Source organism: Cavia porcellus, unplaced genomic scaffold (genome assembly GCF_034190915.1).
Source record: "Cavia porcellus strain 051 isolate PalLab524CR breed Dunkin Hartley unplaced genomic scaffold, mCavPor4.1 scaffold_33, whole genome shotgun sequence".
NCBI classification, from domain to species: Eukaryota; Metazoa; Chordata; class Mammalia; order Rodentia; family Caviidae; genus Cavia; species Cavia porcellus.
In genome coordinates this window covers 34,681,221-34,693,430 of record NW_026947516.1, presented here as the reverse complement: position 1 = coordinate 34,693,430, position 12,210 = coordinate 34,681,221, and the positions used below count along the sequence as shown (strand labels likewise).

Here is a 12,210-nt window from a genome sequence, read left to right as displayed (position 1 = left end):
AGAAATATGAATTTCTGGCACGTTTCCTATGTAGACCCAGTTAATAGATAACTACATTGTTTTTAATGTAAGGGGGAAAAAAACATTTTGTTACAGTTCAGCCCAGGTCTTTGAATGCTGCCTAGATGTTAGGCTAAACCAGAGCCCTCACTGATCATGTTGCCCTTGACTTTATGCTTCTTGTGTCAAGAGAAAAATAGAAGAGACCTCTTGTCCTATTCCAGTTAATACAGAAAGCACAGGCCCAAGTTGGTTTTCAGAGCAGATGACCCTCCACCAAGATTTATCCAAAAAATACCAAGAAAACTTCTAAGATAATTAATAGATCAGATTATGAAAGTATAGAAACAGTGTTAACCCTCCCAAAATTTTAGCCTTCAGTACTTAAAGACAGAAAGGTCTAGTTTTAAAAAGCATATGAACTACTCATGCTAATTCTTTCCTCTTGTTTTCCAATCTGTATTAAAGACAATATTATTCCTGATAAGAAAAATTTAAGAATGGCATGGTGGTGCATACCTGTAATCTCAGCCTTTAATCCCAGCACTTGTGAGGCTGAGGCATGAGGACACCAAGTTTAAGGCTAGCTGGGGGTACACCTTGTGTAACACCCCCCTCCGAATAGTTCCAACCTTCTGTTGCACTTAATTACTCTTCTTTAAAACACTTTAATGTGATTTTTGGGTCAAATTAGTGGTATATCCCTGCTTTCAAACTAGTAGAGATAATTTCTTCTATTGAATATTACAAAGATCAAGAAATCATGATACATGGAATCTTAAGGCTTAGACCGAAGCGGCCTCTTTGAAACTGAAAGTATTAACTGTAAATATAACTAGTCAAATGTATAGTTTCCATTGGATAAAAAGATAGCTAATATATATGGAACAAGTATAAACTGTTTAAAGTTTTAAGTCACATAATGTTAACTAACACATTTTCAGTACTATAGGATATGAGAAATGGCAATCTAGGAAGATGAGTGTTACATAGAAGTTGTCTCTCTGATATTTTTTATAATTAAACTATCCAGAGAAGTTTTTGATCTGTCTTTATGGCATATGATGAGACCTATGAGAAATCGTCTTTCAAATCTGGATTTAAAAACACTTGATGCTCTCTAAGATATAGGAACAGTCAAATGTACATGATCCACAGAATTGGAATAAGAACATTCTAGGCCGTGTATATAGCATTAACTGTGTGGTGGGGGTTTCTCCATTAATGGATGGTATCTGTGACTAATCACATTTTCTGCCTTATAGGCCTGCCTCGTCCCCTCAGCTTTCACACGATGATACTCATTCACGCATTGAGCATTATGCTAGCAGGTATGAGACTAGTTGAATGCCAGGCAAATATTGATTGAAATAACTAACCAAGGAAAGCTAACCTATAGTAATTTTAAACAAAACTTTTCTTTCTTCCTCAATCTTGTCTGATTTCTACTAATCAACTTGCCCTCTAACGTGCATGCCATTCCACTGCATGTTGTTTTTGGATACCAGTGAGAGCATTGTTCCAGAACATTCTTACCTAACTCTAGCCTGTATTTAAACATTTCTGGTAGCTTTGTTGTGTTCTGTATATACTGAGCACACTTTTACTAAATTGGCTTACAAGTCATCTACTTTCTTTAGAAAACTGCCAGATTAGACATTAATCTGTGAAGAAATGACACCTTGTTATGCGGAGACTATAAAATCCTCAACTTTCCATTTTTGTGTTTATTTTACATGATATACTCTAGAGAAAATTAACTTTCTTAACTCTTGGACCTTTCTATCCTGCCTTCTTTGTGTTTGAGATCATTTTTATACCTAAAAACTAAATTACCAATTATAAAATATCTTATGCTTGTTAAATAAATGTGAAAGAGTTTGATTAAGTATATTTAGTTGTCAAAAGGCTTATTACCTCAGGTTAAGGAGCTTTTTAAAGATAAAGACTGGCAGCTGAGCATTTAGAGCGCTTTCGGTGAACCCATCTTTTCTCAGTATTCTTTTTTTTTGTACCAGGAATTGAACTCAGGACCTTGCACTTGCCATGCAGGCACTTGTGCCACTGAGATGTATTCCTGGCCCCCTTTCTCAGTATTCTGACTCTAGACATACTTGTCAATTGTGGAAAGCATTAACTAGCTACGTAAGTCTGTCACAGGTGGAAAGCATTGATTTTCTTAAAAGGGTTAGTGTAAGGTATGGGGTGCATTTATTGTTAGGGAAGCTTTTCTTCTGAAAACAAAGACTTGTTCTCAGTAAAATGAAGATCAACATTTGGGGGACAAAAAGCCAGCAATGAAATTCAGTTTCCCTTAGAATTTATATCAGAAATGGAAAGATACTATCTAGCTGTGGTCTACTAAACATTGCTTCAAATGGTTAAGCCAACACACACATCCTTTAATTTGAAGAATTCCTTTCTCCTCTTGCCATGATTTATCCTTTAGTTTTCAGGAATGTTCGATTAGGTCTTGAATAGATTCTAAGAAGTCACATAAGTTTTAATGAGCTTTTACGTTTTTTATCAGGCTAGCAGAAATGGAAAACAGCAATGGATCTTATCTAAATGATAGCATCTCTCCTAATGAGAGCATGTAAGTATCCCATCTCTTTTTACAAAATGTTCCTGACAATGAAATTGCTTGGAGGGATTTAGAGGTAGGGTAGTTCAGGATATAGGAGCTAGCATCACATTCATTTGATCTTTCAACGAGCCATTCATTTACTTTTTTTCTTTAACTCTTAACAGCCTGGCAGAGAATGAGCTCATCCAAATTCAGGCATTATCAGTATTCCAAAGTAGCAAAAACTGATTGATTTGTTCTTATTGAAACTTAATACAATATCATTATAAATTTCAGAACCCCAAACACTTATGTTAAATGCTTAGCTTTTGACCAAACCTGCTGGATATTTATAGGAAGATGATATTAATCTTAAATTAGTAACTAAGATACTTTTTCCACTGATGGGAAGTGGAAATGTGATCTTGGTATATATAGAACTGATATCTCCATATGCTAGGTAGTTGGGTATTTTCCTTCAGAAATCAGTAGTTGATTTGAGTGAGTTAGCATCTATCTCCATAAGGTATGGAAAGCATGGTGGTCTTAAGTCAGGTGCGATGGCGTGCACCTGTAATCCCAGCACTTGGGAGGCTGAGGCAGGAGGATCATTGCAAATCTGAGATCAGCCTGGGATACAAAGTGAGCTTAAGACCAGACACAACTACATAATGAGACCTTGTCTTAAAAAAAATAAATAAGTAAATAACCAAACAACGACAACAACAAACACTGGCAGTTTTGTGAAGAATTTCCAGAGGATAGACTACAAATCCAAGTCTCAGTGTGTGGGATAATAAGCCATCCTGTCAAACTTTAAGGAAGGAAATACAGTGGTGCTAGGAGTGGCAGAGAACATAGTTATGACAGGCGAACAGAGACTTCACGCTAGACACGAGGTACAGTATTCACAGTATGGAGCACATGGTGCATTGGATGAACCATGCAAGTGTTGGTTAGGGTCTGAGGTGGAAAAAATGGGTTATGAAGTAAATACCTGAAGGGAAATAATAAGGATTTGCCTGCCATCTGAGTAAAAAATGAAAAGAGAAGAAATCTAGTCCAAGTACAATGATAGCTTTTAGTTTGATAAGTTCAGAAAGTTTCACCATCTTGGCATGGAGTAGGCAGAAAGAAACATGGTACCTTTATCATGCGTAGTTGATGGTGGGCAACTCAAAATCATGCTCAGATGTGAAAAGAGCCTTCATGAGTAAGCCAAAGGAAATTGTATCACAGTGACACATATAACTAGTTATTGAAGATATGAGAATAATTCTTCTCATCTAATAGCATAATGAGGAACAAAGTGATAATAAAGAATCAAGCTGATACTCAGTCATTTGTGTGTGACTTAGTTACTTCAAACAAACAAAACCCAACCTTTTTCCAATCATGATACACTCGCTTTCTTAGCTATTGGAAAAAGTATTAATGGTATTCACATATACAAGATTTTTTTGAGTGGAAAATATATGACCAAAGAATCGACCAAATGTTGAATAATTGATCTCTTTGGCTCATTGATTTGACCTTAGAAGCTCTGACACATTTAGATTAATTGAAATTGTATCCATGTGACAGTGGCTGCCATTTATTGGCTGCCTAAGAGAATAACAAGAAAAAACTTAATGACAGCTACTTGTTACAATTACAAGTGGGCAATTCTAGCAAGAAAATTTCAGAATTTTGGAATAGGGATAGCAAGTTAGGTGGTAAAGTGCTTCTGTTTTCTTTTTAAACAAAATGTAGCTTTAGCTCATTCTCAAGAAGTTCATGGTATTTAGGGGGCATATTTTAGGAAGTAGTTTGATGGATTAGTTGACTTAATGTTTCTTTTTAATACTCAATAGTTATTTTTAGTTGGCATTTCTACTGGTTATATGGCTCAGTGCGCCAAAAGGATTTAAATCAGGATGACTTTTCCCCTTAAATATCTGATTTATTTTTTTTCAACTTAAAATTAAGTGGTATGAAGGGAAGAATATGAAAGTATCATCTTAATGATATCTAACCACAGAGAGCTTTCATCTGTCAGTAATAGCTGATTATCCAACCTAGATAGCGCACAATTGTAGTTTCTAGCTACTAGGGAACTGGGGCTCGGGAACTACTAGAGCCCAGGAGTTCAAGACCAGCCTGGGTGACATAATCATAATGGGACCCTGCTTGAAGGTGCACAGGCTCTTTAGGAGATTGAAATGATGCCCTCCAAAACTAATTTCTCCTCAGTTTTAGAGGGTTCATAGTTTCCAGGAAAGATTGTATCCGCCTCCCTAAAACACCGACCTTCTGCTTCCCTGCCCCACATTAATCCTTAAGACCTGGTCTGACTAATAAGTTTTTCTGCCTTCTTTTAATTACTCACCTTAGTGCCCCATCTGTTTTGTTAATAATTAAAACAATCATTTATTCACAACTTAATTATTGTACCATCCTGCCTCCATGATTTTTGTAAGTTAATTAGATGACTGTAGCAGCACCTTTTGGTTATGTGCTAGTATTTACTCCATTATTTTAAGTCCCACAGTTTTCTCCTAGTCAGTATTAATAATCGTATGGGATAGTAAACAGGTTATCTTGACAGTCTTGGTTAGCAAAAAGTATTAAATGACCCTTATTATGACTTTAATATTTATTAACTGTTGGCTAAAGTGTCTACATAGCATCCCAGTATATCCATAATTCTATCTTTCATTTATCCATGTAAACAGGCCTGTCAATTCAACTGAATATTTAAGAAACACTTTGAATTGTCATCAGTAGAGTGGTAGATCACAACCTCAATAGTATCTAAATGTCTTTCAAAGCAGGAAGAAGGATCTAATTGTTAAGAGCAAATAAATGTTTCTATTTTCAAATACACGCCTGAGTCCCTGACCCCCAAAGCAAAATAAAGGGGGCAAAAAACCAAAACCTTTGATTTTATTTTCCAGAGATGATGAACATTTGTTAATCCAGCATTACTGCCAAAGTTTGAACCAGGACTCCCCCCTGAGCCAGCCTCGTAGTCCTGCCCAGATCTTGATTTCCTTAGAGAGTGAGGAAAGAGGGGAGCTAGAGAGAATCCTAGCAGATCTTGAGGAAGAAAACAGGTGAGTTTTCTTTCTAGCTTTATCATTGGTAAGCAGAGTGCATACTTTTGCACACATAGCCAAGCGCCAGGAATCTTCACTTGGAGTCATTCTGTGTCGAATTGTTTGATAAAATAATCTGTTTAGCTCCGTTTTCAGATTCTCTTTTTTTTTGTTTTCTGAAAGAAGAAAATGAATGCAGCAATATGGATAAAAACTCATAATTTAGGTGTGAAGGGATTAATATTGATGGGGGTATGTGATTCATTGCATGTGTTTTAGAGGGTTTGATTTTATATTTGAGAATAGAATTTAAGTTAAAAAAGGAGATACTTTAATTTTATGATTATATAATTTTTACATGTTCTGGCCTGTATTACCAAACATTTTTAAGAAAGTAGATTCATCGGCTTGGTCATATTTGGGAACAAATTATTTCATCTTACTGTTCATCATCAAATTCAGAAGTCTTATGTTCAACCATCATAGCAGATTAGGGAGACCCTCATATTGCTAGCCATTGTCTGTAAAAGGTGTTCATGTGAAAGTAGCAGAAATCGTAGAAGAGGACAAAAAATGCTAAGGAAAATTTGCAATGGTGCAGAGAGGACAAAATGATAAAACCCTGGGGGTATTGCGTGGTATCAGAATATTGCAAACCACTAGACTTGTACTTCTATATTGTACTTATTGTATCACAGGTTCCTTGGCTAAGAAAGCAAAGAAATCACATCTAACTCACAGTGTACCTTCTTCAGACAAATGCCACCAGGCAAGTCTTTAAAGAGAAGTTGCTCAAATTCGTTGCACTTAGGAACTTTCATCTCTTTGGTTTAGCCTGAGGCACTAAGACTTCTTAATCATGGCAGCACTCTTGTCCGAATACCAGTGCCCTCAGGGAGGATGTCACCTGAAGATGAAAAAGTATACTGCCATTCATCTGGTCCTTTCTGCTGTCACTAGCTGCCTTCTAGCTCTTAATACCTCAGACCTATGACCCTAGTTCCTTATCTGGTCGGTTTTCCCCTTGGTTTCTTTCCCACCCCTCCGATAAACTCTCCATACTGACTCTAATTGTCCATCTTTGCAGAACCAAGACCTGTCATGACATTCTTTCTTTATTAGATGTCTGTACCTTGCAAAAATAAAATCCAGCTTCTCAACTGGGAGTTCAAACATTGCACAGTTTTCTTTTGACCTCCTTTTACAAATTCATCATCTTTTCTACTCCCTGTGTTCTGGCTATGCTATTGTGGCTACTATATCTAAATACATCCTGATCTCATCTGCTTTCTGGGTCAAGTTCAAGTTTGCTTCTCAGCCTAGCTGCTAGCCCCTAACCCTCTACTGCCATTCTGACAAAGAAGACCTATCCATCTTCCATGACCTTACTTAGAATAACTTTCCCTACAGAACCCTTCTAGAGTGCTGCAATTGGAGGTTAATTTGTCTTTTCCATTTATTACCCGAACTATTTTGGACCTTCTGAGACAACTCCTTAACAGTTTGCCTTTTTTATAGTACGTACCTAGCATAGTTTGAATATTTAATAGATACCCAGGACATGTTTGGTGAAAACCTCAGAATATGGCAAGGATGTCACATGAGTACCGTCTAGGAGGTAATGCAGTACTTTTTTGTTGTTGCTGTTGTTTTAATGAGAACATTAGTTTTGGCACTAATTGTAAGGTTGTTTGGTACTGAAGATCATGGTAGAGAAAACATTTTCCTTCACTTTATTACAAATAATTATTAGAATCCATTCTTGTTAAATCTGTAATTATTAGAGTGGTCAAAATTGAAATTTGAAGAAAATGTTGGAGTTGACATTATAAATAGAATTTGATGTTATACAGAGTCAATATGTGTTTCAATATATGGTTGTTGCCAGTGTGATACAACTTTTTAGCCCAACAGTCAAGATCCGTCTTGTTTGTTAGCACGTGCTCCTTCTATACCATGGCAGCCAGATAAAAAAAAGTCTTGATCGAGAATACTAATAAATAGCATTCATGTATCATTTTATCATCTTCAGGACATGTTGTTTTTTTTTTTTCTTTTGTGGAGGATTGAACCAAGGGCCTTGTGCATGCTAAGCATGTATTCTGCTGCTGAGCCACACTCCCAGCTCTGTATTTTCAGAGCACTTAAATGTATTTTAGGTCATTTAATCTTCCTAAAAGCTCTATAAGAAAGAGCTTGTCTCTTTTCTATAGATCAGAAATTGCAAGCTCAGGGAAGTTCCAGGGGCTTGCCCTAGATTCTGCATTCAGCCAGTGGTAAAACTACATTCACATTCAGATTTTTCCGACTGAAAATAGCCAACTCTACCTTGGACCAGAGAATGAAAAAGTTACTATGTATAGGCATTTAGATAGCATTGGGGTTATTCCCTGGAATGTGTCTTCACTTGAGGGGATAATTGTAAGAAACAAATGTCTCTGAAAAAACCAGTCCATCTGCTTATGGTACAGCCTCTTTACCCTGAAAGATATCCAAGTCATTCTTCAAGAATGGTGTGGTTTGTTCTCTGAAAGAAAGAACAACATTGCACCACAGCTACTAAGAGCTCAGAAATGTAGAATCTGGTCTTGATGCAAGTATTTTTGTGAGTTATTTTGACCTTCAAGAAGTCAGGAGGAGCCACACCTTTCACCCTCGACCTTACCACATTTTCGCCTCCTACCAAATTTTTTAAAAAAGGAAGAAACAAAGAAACAAAGAAATGTCTCCCCAGGGCTCTGCCCTAAAAACAACCTATCTGGTTTTCTTTGTTCTGTCCTTTCCTGTTCTCAAAGAGCTTCAGCACCATTCCTTGCTTCATGATCTTTGAATTCAATGTCACCTAAGAAGCCTTTAATTTGCTATTTCCTGCCCTTCCCCTAAGAAAATCCAGGAAGTCATTAGATGCCCTTTTTCTGTGCCTGCCAAGCTGGCTATCTCCCAAGTCAGAATTAGGCTGTATAAATAACAAACACAAACCTACTGTTAGAGAAAATGGGATTGGCTATTTAGAATTGAGATTGTCACAAGTGTTTTGGATGGGTATTTACTATATCTGTGTAGATTTTGTGTTCTTTTATTCTGCAGTTATGACTTCTCTCCAAATAACAGCAGAGGAGAGAGGTTTGGAGGTCTCCATTCCTGATTGGTTATATTACTGAATTCTGTTAATTATTGTTATTCATGACACCACCTCACCTTCTCCTGGAAAAACAGAAAATAGCCATTTTTGAAGTGTCCCAGGGGCATCTTATCTCTGTCATTAGAATTTCTTTTCTCCCAATTGTTGCACATAGCTTTCAATAAATATTTGTTGAGTGAATTAATGAATAATGAAGCTGAATCTATTTTATTTGTAGCACATTTGCATGCACTTCTGATGAAAATTGTTTTACAAACCTAATTGCCTAGAGAAAAGCCTTTCATCATCTTTTTTTTCCTGCTCACTTTTAAGAATACTTCTTTTTCAGGTGGCCTTGATTAGCATCAACATTGCTTTGTCATAAATTTAAAATGTTAAAAATTTATTATCCAAATCCAAGGTGCTGTATATCTCTTACAGTTATTCTGTGATTCTTAGTTTATGCCACAGAGTTAAGATTAAAGCTTTGAGAAAAAGCTAAATTTGACTTTTTTAGACTCATAAGTTTGGCAACTAGTAATATTACCAAAATATGTAGTCTTAAATGTTTCATTTCAGCATAATGTCTCCCACTCATTATTACTGATAATTCACATTCATTTTTGATACAAACCAGTTGGATGTTGGAAATTTGCCCCATCCTGTGTCCTTAGCATTGCAAGTTTATTTTCCTGTGTAGATTAAATTCTACAATCTTTGGATTTAAATCTGTAGCATTTAAATTCTTGTGTATTTTTTTATACTGTCTAAATGAACCAAGGCTTGTTCTGAAATCCAAGGTATGATTGTAGCAATGAAAAAGTACCCTTTATAAGAGACAGTGATTCACTGTCATTCCACTACCTCCATAGCAAATTGATTAGATTGTTCCCAAATCTAAAAGGTAGGTAAATACCAACCTGATTCTTTATTTATTTATTTATTTTTTTTTTTTTTGGTACCTGGACTTGAACTGAAGATCTCGTACTTGCCAAGCAGGCACTGTGAGGCTAAGCTATATTCTAAGCCCACCAACCTGATTCTTCATGATGTCTAAAGTTAATGAAAGTAGATGTCATATGACAACAGGGGAGCAATGTAGATTCTTAATACTTATTCAGTACTTTTCAAATACCTTGTTGGGTGATCAGACCTTATACAGTATACGTTTGAGATTTCTCCGGCTTTCTCATTCTTGTAGTTACACAGGACCCTGTTCTAGAAGTACTTGCTCTTTATAGACTCAAGAATCTTTATAACATCCTCTTCCTTTGGTCCGTGTGTGAGCCTGTGGTAATGGTGAGAAAATGGCTAAGAAGAAGGAAGACAGGAGTGGGCATTCCCAGTCAGGGATAGATATAAACCAAGGTATCAGAGAGGAATAGCAGAATATATTTGGGGAAATTGTAGTCATACCATACTTTTTAGCAAGGAAAATGGGAAGAGATGAGGCAGACCAGGTAGATGAGGGCCTGTTGAGAAGGATGTGGCACAGCACTGAGGAATTTGTGCCTACTGACATAAGTTAGAGAGCCTCTCCTGATTGCCATGTAGGAGTGTGGCCCTTAGATTTGCTCCTGTGCCCATCCTTCTTTTTTTCCATGTGACCTACACCCATACACTGAAATGTGTATAGCTGTGTGGGACTGACTTTGAAAAACAACATACTGGGACCAACTTCATAGGTATTTTGGGAGCCCAGGAAAGAGGTGATGGCGATTTTAAGTAAGATAATAGGAGGGGCAGGCTGCATCTGAGTGGTATTTTTAGAGGGAAATAATGCTGTTTGAATTGGTGGTCTGGTGGGTCTAGAGGAGAAGGGAATGCTTCCCAGGTCTGGTAAGTGCATGGCAAGATGTAGCTCTTTGCACCTGGGCCTGACAGTGGATGAACCATGGTAGCAGGTCCGTCATTTAATTCAGCAGAACTTGTGTTGGTACTCTCTAAAGGGCTAATAGGCTAAAATTTGATGAAAGGGGTAGGGGAAAGGCTAGGTGAGGTTCGGGTGACTTCCCCATGGCTAAATGTCTCGCAGTCCATGAGAAATAGAACTTGGAAGTTTTCAGGAGTGATGTGAGCCAGATATGTCATGGACTAATCAGCAATGCTAAGCAGAAGAACGCTTGGTTTGATAGAATTCGGAAGACGTGAACATTGAAATGTTCATTAAATTACTTTTATTTTTTTAATGTGCATTCATACAAAAATCCAAAGGATTCAAGAAGGCATATAGAGAAGAGGGAGTCATTTTCCAACCTTATCTCCTGCTTGTGATGTTTCTGGTTCTTGAGGCTACTTCCTTTGTCGATTTCTTGTGTGTCCTTCAAAAGGTATTTTCTATGCAGGCAAATATCTTCAAATGTATTTGTGATTGTGGGAACTGTTTCACACATTGTTACATCACGTTCACTCTAGTCTTCTCCTTTAACTTAGAAACCCTTAATTAATCTCCACATTCTAAAGGAGCAGGCCAATAGAGGAAGATAGTTTGGGAATGATGAGAACATTTTCCCAGAAGAGGCAGGAAGGAGAGGGATTAAGGGCACCAGGGCACAGCAGCAGACCTGGCTTTCACTTCTGAACACAGTGTGGTAGATGAAGAAAGGAGGAGAGGGAAACAATGCAGTGAACATTACAGTGTCCAGAAGACACTGGAAATGAGTAAAGGTGGGTTCCCATAGCTCTTCCCACTTTTGTTGGAGTTAGAGTGGTATATGAGAAAGTTAATGAAACAATGCACTCATGTCATTGGTAACATGGGCCCCAAAACAAAGGGCTGCAGAGCCTTTTATAGATAAAGAGAGCTCAGTTGGCCACATAAATCAGACAGTCAAGGCCTTTTATGGCAAGGCCAAGAAAGAGCTGAAGGGTAAGTATGCTGCATTTAAAAAGCTGTGTGAGAATCAGGTCAACTGCTTCTAATTGCCTCTAGTCAGGCAGGGAAGACAGGTATATGTGGGCGAGATACGGAGTTCTCAGGATTCAGAAGCTCAGTTTCTAAGTAGTAGATCCAATTTAGTTTGTCCAGAGCTAATCAAAGTCTGAAGGGGCTGGTTCATGGCACCCAGTTCATGAAACTGAAGGGATATCCTAGAATGACAATTTATAGCTCCCTTTCTCTTAATTTTCTGTCTTTTTCATTGCTTTGTTATAGTGAATCCATTCACGTTGCTTTAAAGCATTGTTTGTGGAACACGTTGGGTTTTAAGTTCAAATACTAGATCAAATAAAATAGGGGATATTTGATTTTTAAAGACTGGAGATGTTACTCTATTCCAGGTTCACAGTGTCTTAGCGTCCCAGAAACCAGAATAAAAGTTATATTGATTTCTGGTGAGCTTAGAATCTTAGCATGGGAAATTGGATGACCATGATGACTCCTTCATACTATAGAAACACCAAAATGCCACACAAACGATTGGAATATTCACATCTTCATGCATAGC

General features: G+C 37.3%; 1 protein-coding gene across 23 annotated transcripts in view; it reads left to right on the top strand.

The window, feature by feature from the left end:
* Dmd (dystrophin) overlaps positions 1 to 12,210 on the top strand; it is a 2,110,831-nt gene that overhangs the window by 2,060,910 nt on the left and 37,711 nt on the right. For 19 of the 23 annotated variants that reach the window (XM_063242792.1, XM_063242799.1, XM_063242798.1 and 16 more), the window contains 3 exons: positions 1,266 to 1,331; positions 2,531 to 2,596; positions 5,503 to 5,661. The exons of 3 other annotated variants lie outside the window; for them this stretch is intronic. In XM_063242792.1, coding sequence (XP_063098862.1) covers positions 1,266 to 1,331; positions 2,531 to 2,596; positions 5,503 to 5,661 — 291 coding nt within the window. The remainder of the gene's footprint in view (positions 1 to 1,265; positions 1,332 to 2,530; positions 2,597 to 5,502; positions 5,662 to 12,210) is intronic. One more of the 23 variants, XM_063242800.1, reaches the window with a different exon arrangement.